At 33.6% G+C, this 13,821-nt stretch overlaps 1 protein-coding gene across 3 annotated transcripts in view; it reads right to left on the reverse strand.

Annotated features, from left to right (window-relative positions):
* The window catches only part of TRAPPC8 (trafficking protein particle complex 8), an 85,260-nt gene that overhangs the window by 56,632 nt on the left and 14,807 nt on the right, over positions 1-13,821 (reverse strand). For 2 of the 3 annotated variants that reach the window (XM_039254435.1, XM_039254437.1), the window contains 7 exons: positions 13,302-13,391; positions 11,601-11,775; positions 8,934-9,087; positions 6,392-6,485; positions 5,056-5,315; positions 4,585-4,700; positions 3,759-3,909 (listed from right to left, as the gene is read on the reverse strand). In XM_039254435.1, the coding sequence (XP_039110366.1) occupies positions 3,759-3,909; positions 4,585-4,700; positions 5,056-5,315; positions 6,392-6,485; positions 8,934-9,087; positions 11,601-11,775; positions 13,302-13,391 (1,040 nt within the window). The remainder of the gene's footprint in view (positions 1-3,758; positions 3,910-4,584; positions 4,701-5,055; positions 5,316-6,391; positions 6,486-8,933; positions 9,088-11,600; positions 11,776-13,301; positions 13,392-13,821) is intronic. The other variant, XM_039254436.1, reaches the window with a different exon arrangement.

The following is a 13,821-nucleotide window of genomic DNA, read 5'->3' on the forward strand; positions in this document are numbered from 1 at the left end:
ATGGTGCTAATGAATTTTAAAACAAAGACTTAAATATAGGTTTTGGCTTTCTTAGTAAAATATCCTACTATATGTCCTTTTATAGACTAAATTTTAATAAAAATTTAACTAGAAATAAATGAAACCTTCATAAATTGGGGTTGGGGGGACTGTTAATGCCAACACTTTTAGGATGAACAAATGTATTTCTCTACATTTTTTAAAATAGAAAGAAATACAAATAATTGTCTAAAAACTGGAAATAACTAAAACCTTTAACCTGGCCAGACTATAGGTTTCATGATAATATAAAATACATCCATTTCAGAATGTCTTTCTATCATCAGTACAAGCAGTGTTTGCTCCAAAATTTACTGACTAATTCAAGCTAAATGAAAATACATTATATCCAGGGGCACCTGGATGGCTCAGGTGGTTAGGTTAAGTGTCCAACTCTTGATTTCAGCTCAGGTCATGATCTCGGTTTGTAAGTCTGAGCCCCACGTAGGGCTTCATGCTGACAGTGCAGAGGCTGTTTGTGTTTCTTTCTCTCCTTCTCTCTCTGTCCCTCCCCCATATTCTTTCTCTCTCAAAATAAATAAACTTAAAGAAAATACATTATACCCATGTGACAAAATATACTACAGCTCTGAAACATGTTTTCTGAATTACTTTATATTTTCACTAATACAATGAATATACATATGCTTCTATACTATACAAAAAAGCAAATATGTATGGAACATATGGTTTAATACTATATTGTATAAAATACTAATTTACTATATACAAACTATATATATTACATATATTAACAAGTACTAAGAAATACTCCTGTGAGAAAAATATGCCCCCAAATTCTAAGTTATTTTCTAATTTAATTCTGCAAGCACTAAATCAGTATACACTCAAACAAAAGTAACATAATTTTCACAGATCTGATGAGAACATTCAGAATGATCACTCCCAGTTACTATATCAACCATTAAATCATTTCTTATAGTTCTCAATAAATAGACCAATACTTTTTATAAAATTTTTCATCAAGAACCAGAATAACCTACTGACCCTTCAGTTAGTTAAGGTAGTTATATAACAGACTGAACTACAAAAAAAAAAAAAAAAAATCAGTATTTCTTTAAGAATTCCTATTACTGGTTTTGCTATGATATTTATTTTAACTTTAAAAATACCGCAACTAAATATCTTTTACAGTTTTCAGCTAAAATGGCAGGCAATATAGTCTGTTCTACAACACATTTTGAACTTATCAATTGGCTAAATATGTGAATGGTAAATAGAAAAGTGGTATCAACACAATTAAAATTTGTATTCATTTATAAAAAATTTTTCTTGGGCAAGGGGATCAAAAGTAGCAAGCATAAAATTATAACCTTCAGCAGGAAAGGAGCAAGCCCTGAGCTCAACTGTTGCACAGGCAGGAGCTCCCTTTATCTGTATCTTAAGAAAACAAAAAACAGATGCCTGAGTTTTGGTGCTCACAGACTCTCTCAGGAGAAGTTGTACACACCCAGTGCAAGGGCCCAGTTCTGGGCTCAAGACAGTTGCACTTCCCTCCACACTCTCCATCATGGTACCACAAATGATCAGGAGCTCTTCTCTGCCTCTACTCCCAGCCAGTAGTGACATACAGGTTTTGTGTATTCTTTTTTATTCGTTAAGTCACTTCTAGGCATACTAAAGCAGTCTCACTAGACTATATATGTCATCTCACAAGGTACAAACATAATTTGTGTTCTTATTTGTACTTTGGTTTCAAAGATACATACATAGTTTTAAGAAGACTTCGCAGCCCTACTTTTCTCCAAGGCCTATACTTTTAGGACAGTTTTACAGACTACAAGGATTTTCAGGTATACATATGTTACAGCAGATATGCCTTTATTTTCCATTGCTAAACCATTTTCTGTCATACAGTTGCTACTAATACCCACCTAAATGGCTTAAATGCAGTATTTATCAGATTGTAGATAAAATTAAAAAGCTTACACACCATAAAACCACAGAAATTTTGTCATACCTTTATAAGATCTACCTATACACAAACATTGAATTAGCAGGTACATAAGGTAAAATTTTATCAATTCATAAATATGTTATATTTATCAAATAACATTAAGTATTATTTCATATTCATACGGTCATCACTTTAGATGACTAAAATAAAAGATTACAGAATGTCTAGCCAAGGACAATTCATGTAAGTTTTCAAACACTTCAATTTATAAAGATAGCATACTTTCAGTTCCTGAAAAAAGTTTTCAAAAGTTAGCAGATGTTTTTCATTAAAAATATTACAGGAAGGGGCACTTGAGTGGGTCAGTCAGTTAAGCAGCTGACTTGTGATTTTGGCTCACATCATGATCTCATAGTTCATGGGATTGAGCCTGCTCTGTCAGCCCAGAGCCTGCTTGGGATTCTCTCCCTCTCTCTCTCTCACTCTCTCTCAAAATCAATAAACATTAAAAAAATATATTACAGGGGCACCTGGGAAGCTCAGTCGGTTTAGCATTCAACTTCGCTCAAGTCATGATCTCATGGCTCATGTGTTTGATCCGCACATTGGGCTCTCTGCTGTCAATACAGAGCTGACTTCGAATCCTCTGTCCCCCCTGCCTCTGCCCTTCCCCTGCTCACACTCTCTCAAAACTAAACATTTGAAAAAAAATTACAGAAGTAAAAAGGGATAGTAATATAATTTTTCTATTTTAAGTTGCCTATTGCAGTTTTATACATAAACAATATTAAAATAAATGGCAATTACTAACAAGTGCCTATATGATAATTACCAATGAAATATTTATACCCATACATTTTTGTTCTTTGCACTTTTATTTACAAGCTTACATATTTTTAAAGTGATTATGTAGAAAGCACCAGTGTTAATTTTACTCTTTTCTACACACAGAAAGCAAATTACACACATATGTATGACAACTTTTAAAGAACATCAAAATATTATAAGGCAACAAGTATATTAAATTCTTTCTGGGGTCGCCTGGGTGGTTCAGTCAGTTAAGCGTCCGACTCCGTTTCAGCTCAGGTCATGATGTCATGGTTTATGGGTTTGAGCTCTGCAATCTGGCTCTGCACTGACAGCCTGCTTGGGATTCTCTCTCTCTGCCCCTTCCCTGCTCATGCTCACTCTCTCTCTCTTTCAGAATAAATCTCTGACACACCAATTATAAAAACATAGCTGATGTTTACTGACAGCTTATTACATACAGTGTACTATGCACATCACAGGCCCTTACGCCTTTTCATCTAACCTTATGCCGTTAGGGTTCACACAGCACAGGTGAAAAAAATGAGGCTTTGGAGATGTTCAATACTTGCCTAAGATGACAGTCTGTCTTACACAAAAGTACATGTTTTTAACCAATATGTAGTCTTACATCAGAAAAAAACATGTAATAAACTTTAAAAGATTTTTCAACAGATCTAAAAGCATCTGCTAAAAAAAAATTTATACTCAATATAATAACAGAAACTCAAATTAAAATTTGAAAACACACACAAAAACTAGAAGGTAGCAGTCAAAACTAAGACATCAACCATTGTATTTGACCATGTTTAAATGTACTAGTTTGAGGAAAATCCATCAATTCAGTATAAACTAATTCAAAACCCATAAAGCATTATATCCTCTTTGAGTACAACTTTATCCCTAGGTATTTTGTTTGCCACTTCATAAAGAGAAATTTCTAAATCATTTATGATAATAGAAATAAGAAATTATAATATTACAAAATACCAACCAATGCACCAGCTGCATAAAGCATTGCTTGATCATTAAGAAAATCTTTCTTTGCAGTATGATAGCAACTATAAGCCAACTCATAATGCTGCACCAAAAAGCATAAGTCAGCCATTTTTCGGATTTGAAGCTCTGGTGCTTCCGGTGGATACCTATAAATATAAAATGAGTTAAGAAAATAATTTATAATTTATAACCCCTGAACCATTAAGTATTGTAAAATGTCTAACAAGCTAGATAACTGATTCTAAAATATTAGGAAAACTAATCTGATTCAACAAGAATTCTATTTCCAGTGACAGACTGTCATTTCTCAAAGATATTTGGAAACATTTATATTTATATAATTTATAGCCCTATACTGAGAACTTCTCAAAAACAGGCAAGCATTTTCTCCATGGTCAAATTATTGAGCAAATGGTCAACTCTAGGTGACTCACTTTATATATAACCACAAAAAACCCAAAATCCCAAAATGAATTTTATTTTCCCTTAACACAATATTTTCTAAATATATGCCATAACTCAGAACACTAGACCATAATATTTTATTTAGATGAGTTATTAATGAATATTCTTCTCACTCCATCTGTATGCAAATAGGGAAACAAACCCAAAGTAAGGGACTTTCTCCATTCTTATCTATTTTTAGAAATCAAATTACCTAATGGTTTAAAAACATATTATATTAACTTATAGTCACTGCTCTTATCTACCTAAGTTTTAATCAATATGAAACTAGATAATCATTTTTTGCCAGTCATCACAGAGTAAAACACCAATCAGAGTTAAGCAGAGGAAAAACAAAACAATAATATTTTACTCACAGCAATCCAGATGTATTTTTCAGCTCATTAATGCTTTTTTCTGGAACTTTACTGCCACTAAACCATTTTTTAGTTGCAGAAAATAGAGATCGACTTAAGCCTTTTCTTGATATTAGCTACCAAAAAAAGATTATGTTACAAATATGAGATTTAATATTTTACCTTTACATACAAAAAAATCTAAATAACTAAAAAGCTTTAATAGTGAGCAAATATTCATTTTAACAACACTGATAAAGAAAACTGTCCAACATGCTAGCAAAATCCCTGATGTAAGTAAGTTAAAGTCTACGATTTAAGAGAATTTCATCACTGACAGTGACACTAATAAATCCTAACATTAGTCTATCTTAAAAAAAAAAAAAAAAAAAAAAAAAACTCCAGTACTGTAAAATAACTTATACTACTATATTCCCAAATTTACTCTTTACCGAAAATTTAAAAATACTAATCTGAACAATTAAATCTTACCTGATCATTTAATTGCCGAATTGTTTTCTCTATATGTGGCAAAAGGCCCCGAAAAGTGAACTCTTGTATAAACTGTCGAATTCTATCATGATCAGTAAGGGTTAAACATGCACCATGAATAATTCCAGTATTTGCTTTCTTTGTTTCATGTAATGATGAAGCAGATTTTACATGATCTGGGCCATCAATGCTGTTAGAAGCATCACTGGATGAGTCCAACTGAAGTGGGTGAGCTCTAAAGTTATTTGGTAAGCCATCTACTGAAAAACAGATCTTTCTTTTACTCTCAGAATGCAACAGAAAATTGTGATACTACTACCATACTGCTAAAGAAAAAAAAAGAAGAATGCCGGAACCCTATATCTTTCTGTGTATCTCAGAAGTCTAAGATACAATAACATTTACATTTTCCCTCCCAAATCTACAGGACTTGAGTTAATACTTGTTGCACGTAATAGCAATTAAAGATACATGTAAATAGGGGCTCCTGGGTGGCTCAGTCGGTAAGCATCTAACTCTTGATTTCGACTCAGGTCATGATCTAAGGGTTCTGACAGTGCAGAGCCTGCTTGGGATTCTCTCCCTCTATCTCTGAGCCTCCCTTCTCCCCACCCCCAGGCTCACATGTGTGAGCACGCACTCTCTCAAACTTAAAAAATTATATTTATATAAATAAATGAAGAAAATTAGTGTTAAAATAATATAAAGAATAAATTTAAATAACACAGCTAAGTAATAAGAAAAATTACAACAAAATAATTTTAGAGGGGTGCCTGGGGTAGCTCAGTCTGTTAAGCATCCAACTTCAGCTCAAGATTTGTGAGTTCAAGCCCCGTGTCAAGCTCTGTGCAGACAGCTCAGAGCCTGGAGCCTGCTCTGGATTCTGTGTCTCCCCTCACCCTCTGCCCTCCTCCAAACATGCACTCTCTCAAAAATAAATATTAAAAAAATTTTTTTTTAATTTGTAGAACTATCACTATCAAAAACTATAATTTAAAATACAGAAATAAAGTTCTCAAAGTCATGTCAACTTTGGGAATAATTAATGCTGCACAAAGTATCTTCCCCCTTGCTTCCTAAAAAAATTTCTTTCAAAGAAATAGTATATATTACTCTTGTTGAACAAATTTTAAATGTCAAAAAATTTAGGAAAACTAATCTGATTCAACAAGAATTCTATCTCCAGTGACAGTCATTTCTCAAATGACTCAAATAAAAAATCATCAAAGGAAAAGCTAATCTATTTCCCCCATCTTTTATCTATAAAGATTAGCATGCTTTGACAACAGTGCAGATTTTCAACCAAAAGAGAAACTTAGAGAAAGTATATCGACACCTTTGACTTCGTTATCTAATCCATCCAATGAAAGCAAGTTACTATCAGAATTCTTATTTGAAGTTATAGTACAAGGGCCATCTTCATATGATTCCTATCAAAATAAAATAAAAAAAGCATTAGCAGTTAGGTAATTAATCATGTTTAAGATACCACCAAATCCATCAACTATGGTTGTTCTGTTAACTATAAGCTTCATTTATTTTAGCAAGACCCTTTCTTTTTAGTCCTCCAAATTCTTAATTTCTTCCATATATTTTATCATTCTAATACACACCTACTATATTCCTAAATGCCCTTTCATGTTCAATCTACTATCCTAAGTCTTCTGAATTCAAAAGACCTCTAACTCAGTTTACCTGTTTATATGGAATAAGTATATGAATACCTGCAGAGTGTTTTGAAGTAAGAAATAAATGCCAAGAGAGAAGGACTACCAGAGTCAGGCAGGAAAAAATAAGAGGACTGTATGGAATCTCTGGGTTACAGATATGGTGTTAATAGGATGGAGTAAATTCTGAATATACCGTAGTACATTAGAAAAATATACAATGCAATGATTATTTGTACAAAGGCACTGGTTTCTCAGTCAACATCAACTAAAACTTAAAATAAAAATACCCAAACTACTCAATGAGAGCAGGAATCTGAGGTATTATTCTGAGTGTCATGCTTTGAGGGAAAATATACAAACTAGAACTTAATAAAATAAAAGTGATCAGGACAAGAAAGAGTCTGAAACTACCATTCAGGAAAGAGTTAAAAAAACAGGTTATATTTAGCCTGGTAAATATAAAAGGGGACCTGAAAACTATCCTTCTGTATTCTGAGTTGACTTAATGAAAAACTGATTGGTCCTAAAGGATAAGTAAAGGGAGATAATTTTCAGTTGATTCTCCAGCTATTCAGACATGGAACAGATCACTTGAGAAGTGAGTACTAACTAGATGAGGTTATTCATAGGTAAAGAAAATTAAAATATTAGATCAGAGGTTAGATTTGATAAGCTTTAAAACTATCCCCCAGGAGTGCCTGGATGGCTCAGTCAGTTAAGCATCTGACTCTTGATTTTGGCTCAGGTCAAATCTCAGTCGTGGGATTGAACCCTGTGTCAGGCTCCATGGAGAGCCTGCTTGAGAGTCTCTCTCTCTCTCTGCCCCTCTCCCCTGCTTGTTCTCTCCCAAAATAAGAAATAAAAATAAAAAATAAAAAAGCTATCCTCCAATCCTGGGCTTCTAGCTATAGAATTTCTGACACCTCTGTCTTCTGTTAAAAGTCCTCAAACTGGACAATTTGACTTATGTTTCCCTTCCTTAGAATGGATGGACTCTAAATTCCATTTTTGGGAGGTGCCTGGGTGGCTAAGCTGGTTAAACAACTGACTCTTGATTTCAGCTCAGGTCATGATCTCAGTTTGTGCCCCTCCCCCACTTGCTCATACTCCCTTTTTCAAAATAAGTAAACACTAAAAATAAGAATAATAATAAATTCCATTTTTCAATATTGTCCCTATTCTGAGTGTGGCCCTATAAGACTTTTTTTTTTTTTTTTAAATAAAACTCCTTCATATGCAACTGGTTTTTCTTTTTTCTCACGTTTCCCCAGCATTTTCTTAAAGTGAGTAAATATCATATTTGGATCAAAAATTCCATATATTAGGTAAAGAAATAAGGCAAACAGATTATTAAACGATATTTATATGAAAACATCAAAAATTACATAAACTTTATCACTGATATTTTTAAAAAATAATATCACAGTACACAATGTAATTCAAATGTACAGAACACAAATATATTTTTCATTTACTTACAAAATCCCCCTTCTACACCTCCCCAAAAAAAGTCAACTCTTGATTATCTGAACTAAACATGGGAACTTGGCATTTGACTACTACCAAGTGGTACACAAATTCCTAACTTAAAAGTTCAACAGACCATGAAACCTTATACCTACCCACCTCAACCAATAGACAATTAACATTAGTCTAGGAGTCTAGATTAAGAAAGGAGAAAATTAGGAAGAAATAACACTTCCTGAAAATTGAGAAGGAAACAAAATCAAAGTAAAGTTAGGGAAAAAAGCCCACCCACCTAAAAAGTATGAGCTCCAAAAGGTGGCCATAAGAACAGCATGTTGAAAATGAAGGAAGGCAACCCCAGAGCATGTGGATAATAAAGAAGTGACTGTAAGCATTCATAAGGAATTATATGTACAAGTATAAACTTCTATTTTCTACATGTCTAGCCAATCTCATTCAATTCTTATGTAATTCACTTTTCATCTTTTAAAAAAAGATCAATTAACAAGGATATTATACACCTGAAAGGAGTACACATAAGGGGTTATGTGTTAGTCAAAAACAGTTTTAAACCACTGAATTAAGAGCTCACATGCTGATAGATCAAAACTAGCCAGATTCCACAAATATTAACAATTCTACTAGTTAAATGAAGACTTAAAAAATTCTACAGTGATGCCATTGTCATAAAACTGAAGTACAGCTTTTGTGGTTTGCTTCATTGTTGTTTTTTACATATACCTGGTTTTGAATACTATTTTTCTGGAGATACTGACTCCAAGGATCTGGTATCTGTTCATCTGATGCTCGATTAGATGTTCGAGAATTAATTTTAAGTAAATAGCAACCCTGAGTTCCATATTTCTGTTTCATTTCTTCATAAATTGATTCAGCTCTAAAATAAAAAATAGAAAAAAAGTCTGTAGTAAATGGAGAGCATACCTTAGGCAATAACAGGCATTACAATAATGCAAAAATAATCCCTAAAAAAAGCAGAACAGACACGCAGAGATAAAACAGTAAAAAAAGAACTAAAACAAAGATCATGATCCTAACTGAAATTTAGCTAGCCTGGATATCACCTTAAAGCAGAGTTAACAAAACAAGCTTCAAAGAATAAAAGTTTGCAAGCTACTCCTAGGCTATTCAAAGAGACCATTCAGGTGGTCAAACTAGTTGGAGAACTACAGCAAACGAAGCCAGCAGACCACCTCCAAGCCTTCCATTTACTAATGTGCACGTAAATTTCCAAAGAATGGCTTCAAATTTATAGATCAAGAACTCTTTCAACTTTAAGGACCAGGCTTCGGGGAATAAGCTTTTGGAAATTCCATCTTAGAAAACAAACATTTATCATAAAACATTAAGTGCTGAAACAGAAAAGTATAGCATCCCAAAACAGATAAAACATCTTTGCACTGGACAGTTTACCCTTTGCTTAGTTGTTTTCAAAGGGATACAGTTCAAAGGTAGAAAAGGAGAGAAAACTCAAGAAGAGCAGCTGAGGTATTTATTACATAAAATCCACCCTTTTTTCTTGTGAAATTTATAACAGCTAAATCCATGAGTTACATCTTAGATGCAACAAAAAGCAGTTTTATTTCCATACTTGTAAGTTAACTAAGCTATGCTGGTTGGTAGGTGAAAAATTAATTCAAGTGATAAGACAGCCTAAGAAGCAAACACCATCTTCTGATGAAAATTGATATTTTAGTACACAGAGCTAACCTAATTTAAATGGTAGCTTTTTAAGTCAATCGGTCATCTAGTGGGGGGGGGTGGAAACTTGGGAAAAGACAATACTACACAAGTAACAAGCCTGCCAGACTACTGAATCATATTTACACACTATAAAATTAAGGCTGGATAAATAAAAGTTATAAATATATACAAGCAAATAAGTATATGTATATATACTCAAGTATAATAAACTGCTCACTTTACCAGTGATACTGCTAAACATACGAATCACTGATCTAATACCTGAATTACCACTTAAATAACCTAGTTATAACTCTTCAATATGAAAGATACCATATCTACAGATAGAAACTAATTTGAATAGCCAATTCAAATTATTTCTATTTATATAATACACTGTATCCACAGGCTACAGCCTGTTTATGATTTCAAAACAAATCCTAAATATTAACTATTTCTAGGAAAAATCCTTTCATTATAAAGGAAAATTTATGGGGCGCCTGGCTAGTTCAGTCAGTAGAAAATGCAACTCTTGATATTGGGGTTGTAAGTTCAAGCCCCACACTGTGTGCAGAGATTACTTAAAAATACAATCTTTTAAATAAATTAATTAAAATAACTAATAAATGCATAAAAGGAAAATTTATCTAAAAGATAAGGGCATGTACTCAAAACAAGGGCAAAAATTGATCATCTGATTGCATATCCTAAATGGTACTGATTTATCAGACTGACAGTTTGAAACAAAAGATTAATTTGGTCCACATCCTAAATCAAAAGTCAAAATAAACTCCAAAATCATAAATATAAAGTTGTTTATTATGTTATCTTATTTTTCAAGAACTTATTATATTTTTAAAGTTAATCATTTGTTCCAAAGATAAAAGGACTATGGCAAATCACTAATAATGAGTATTAAAGGGCACATAAGAAAGAAATGTCTGGGGGCACCTGGGAGGCTCAGTCATTAAGCATCTGACTTCAGCTCAAGTCATGATCTCAGTTCTTGAGTTTGAGCCCCGCTTCTGGTGAGCACAAGCCCTGCTTCCGGTGAGCTCAAGTCCCAGATGAGCCCCGCTTCTCTCTCTCTCTGCTCTTCCTCACTTGTGCCCATTCTCTCTCTCTCAAAAGAAAGAGAGCGAGAAGAGAGCGAGGAGAGAGAGGAAGAGAAGACAAGGGAAGGGAAGGGAAGGGAAGGGAAGGGAAGGGAAGGGAAGGGAAGGGAAGGGAAGGGAAGAGAAGGGAATGAAAAGAAAATGTCTGGATGTTTTTGAAACTATGAAAACATCAAGGCTAAAAATATAAAGTGACAATAGGGTGAAAAGTGAAAACAGCCTTTAAAAAAACAATCAAGAAATGAAAAGTTAAAGGAAAACTGAGAAGAGAAAAGAAAAAAATGAGAAATAATTTAAAGTAAGAAATAACAGCTAAGACCTACAGGTGTAAAATGCAGGCACTTCTGTACAAAGATTGTAGTAACAGATATACACGGAAAGGAAAGTTTGGATAAGCATATGAAATCTAACATAAAATGACTTAGCTGTTGAATATAACTCTGGAATAAAGGATATAGTTAAATGTTTTATTAGTAAGCTTTTACTTTCTTAGATTAAAAAAAAATCCAAAATTTAAACAAGCCATGTGCAAACTGATATTTAATCATATAACAGGGAAAATTTTTAAATTAAAAAAATAATGCTTACTTACCTCTGTTCATCTCCTGCACTTACATCATGTAAAAGCACATAATATTTAAGTGTATTTGGTATAAACCACTTGGGGTAGGAATAGTCACTGTTGTGCTGAATTCGATGCTGTTCTTGTGATAACTTTGAAAACTGTTCCACAGGTTCAGCTTCACTAGATGATGCTACCAACATACCTTATAAACCATATTAAGGTAATTATCACTTGTCACTAAACGATAAATATTATCCTATTAAAATAAACTTTAAGGAAATTGTCTAAGCTTAAAAAAAAAAAAACTGATTTCATAGATTCTCACTGCAAACACAAAATAATTTCCCCAGCATTTCCAACTCAAAATTTTAAATCTTAAATATTTTTTTGACAATAGTTTAGGTCATTTACATATATAAGGAAATTCATGAACATAAAAATGGACAATATCAAAATTACACAGCAGCACAATGAACAATTCTGCTGAATCTTGCTTCACTCAATTTAATCTCACTGCAGTTTCATACTTTATCCTAACTCTTAACTTTTCTTTGCAACCTCATTAAGAAAACTAAAATGTCATAATCATCAAAACAGGTTAACAGTTATAAAACAGGTTACTAAAAAAATTATAAACTGCTTTTATATATGATCTTTTGCATAAGCAGTTAATCTTGAGGCAATCAGCAAAAGCAGTTAACAATGACAGTTCACATTTACTCTTTGTAAAATGATTCAGAAACTTACTAAACATGAAATATTTGAGCGGGAGAAAAAAAGAAAAACAACAAGCAAGCCTCAGTATTTCATTTTGTAATAAAAATTAATTTATTAAAACCAGTCTTGTGTCTAGGATCCCATTTAGCCAAAACAGCAGTAAAAAAACTTGAAGCATCATCAATAAAAAATAATTTTTTATTCTCTCATGTCCTCTCAAAAAATTCGCTTTAGGGGCACCTGGGTGGCTCAGTCAGTTAAGCATCTGACTTCGGCTCAGGTCATGATCTCACAGTTCGTGGGTTCCAGCCCAGCGTCAGGCTCTATGCTGACAGCTAGCTCAGAGCCTGGAGCCTGTTTCAGATTCTGTGTCTCCCTCTCTCTCTGACCCTCCCCTGCCCATGCTGTTGCTGTCGCTCGCTCGCTCTCTCTGTCTCTCTCAGAAATAAATAAAACATTTAAAAATTTTTTTTTAATTTGCTTTCATGGGGGCACTTGGGTGGCTCAGTTGGTTAAGTGTCCAACTTCAGCTCAGGTCATGATTTCACGGTCCATGAGTTTGAGCCCAGTGTCGGGCTCTGTGCTGACAGCTTGGAGCCTGGAGCCTGCTTCAGATTCTGTGTCTCCCTCTCTCTCTCTCTACCCCTCCCCTACTTGTGCTCTGTCTCTTTCTCAGAAATAAACATTTAAAAAAATTGTTTTAATTTGCCTTCATAGAACTATTTCTGAGATTATAAATTTCCAAAACATTTGATTGTAAGAAAACACAAAGGTCAGACACGTGGGTGGCTCAGTTGGTTAAGCAACTAACTCTTGATTTCAGTTCAGGTCAACATCGCACTGTCATGAGATGATGCCCCACTTGGGGCTCCACACTAAGCAAGGAACCTGCTTAATAAGATTCTCTCCCTCCTTCTCCCTCTGCCCCTTCCCACCCATACTCGTGCGCTTTCTCTCAAAAAATATAAATAAATAAATTTAAAAAAAAGAAAACACAAGGTCAAAGGATACATGCTAAATAGTGGTTTAGAAATTCATGATCAGATGCTGGCATCGACTGAAGAAAGGTCTCTCTATAAGACTCAAACCATGGGGTAGTAGCTAAAATAAAGAAGATATAAAACAGTTACAATTCCTCAATAGAATCAATTTACAACAGACAAAATTTCAAGTCCATACTCCTAAAAGGTGTGAAAGAGTCCCAACAGTAAATAAGCATTTTTCACTTGTACTTAAAGATATAAAATAAGCACTTCCTACCTCTGCTTTAAAATTTGTATGTGTCTGTGCCATACACATCAATATATTCACATATGGGGGTATGTATTTGCAAAAATAAAACTGACTCATTCCTAAACCTACACAATGATCCTACAACCTATTTACCTATTAATCCTTTAAATATTACCTACATGAGTAAAAAGATTCTAAAACTTTTGTGCCTCTGCCACTAGTCATGTTGTTACAAGTGGCTCCTCTTCATAAACATCATTTCAAAACAACGGTTTCTTAACCAAGAATGAGACCCCAA

This window comes from Hyaena hyaena, unplaced genomic scaffold, assembly GCF_003009895.1.
Source record: "Hyaena hyaena isolate Hyena2069 unplaced genomic scaffold, ASM300989v1 scaffold_490, whole genome shotgun sequence".
NCBI classification, from domain to species: Eukaryota; Metazoa; Chordata; class Mammalia; order Carnivora; family Hyaenidae; genus Hyaena; species Hyaena hyaena.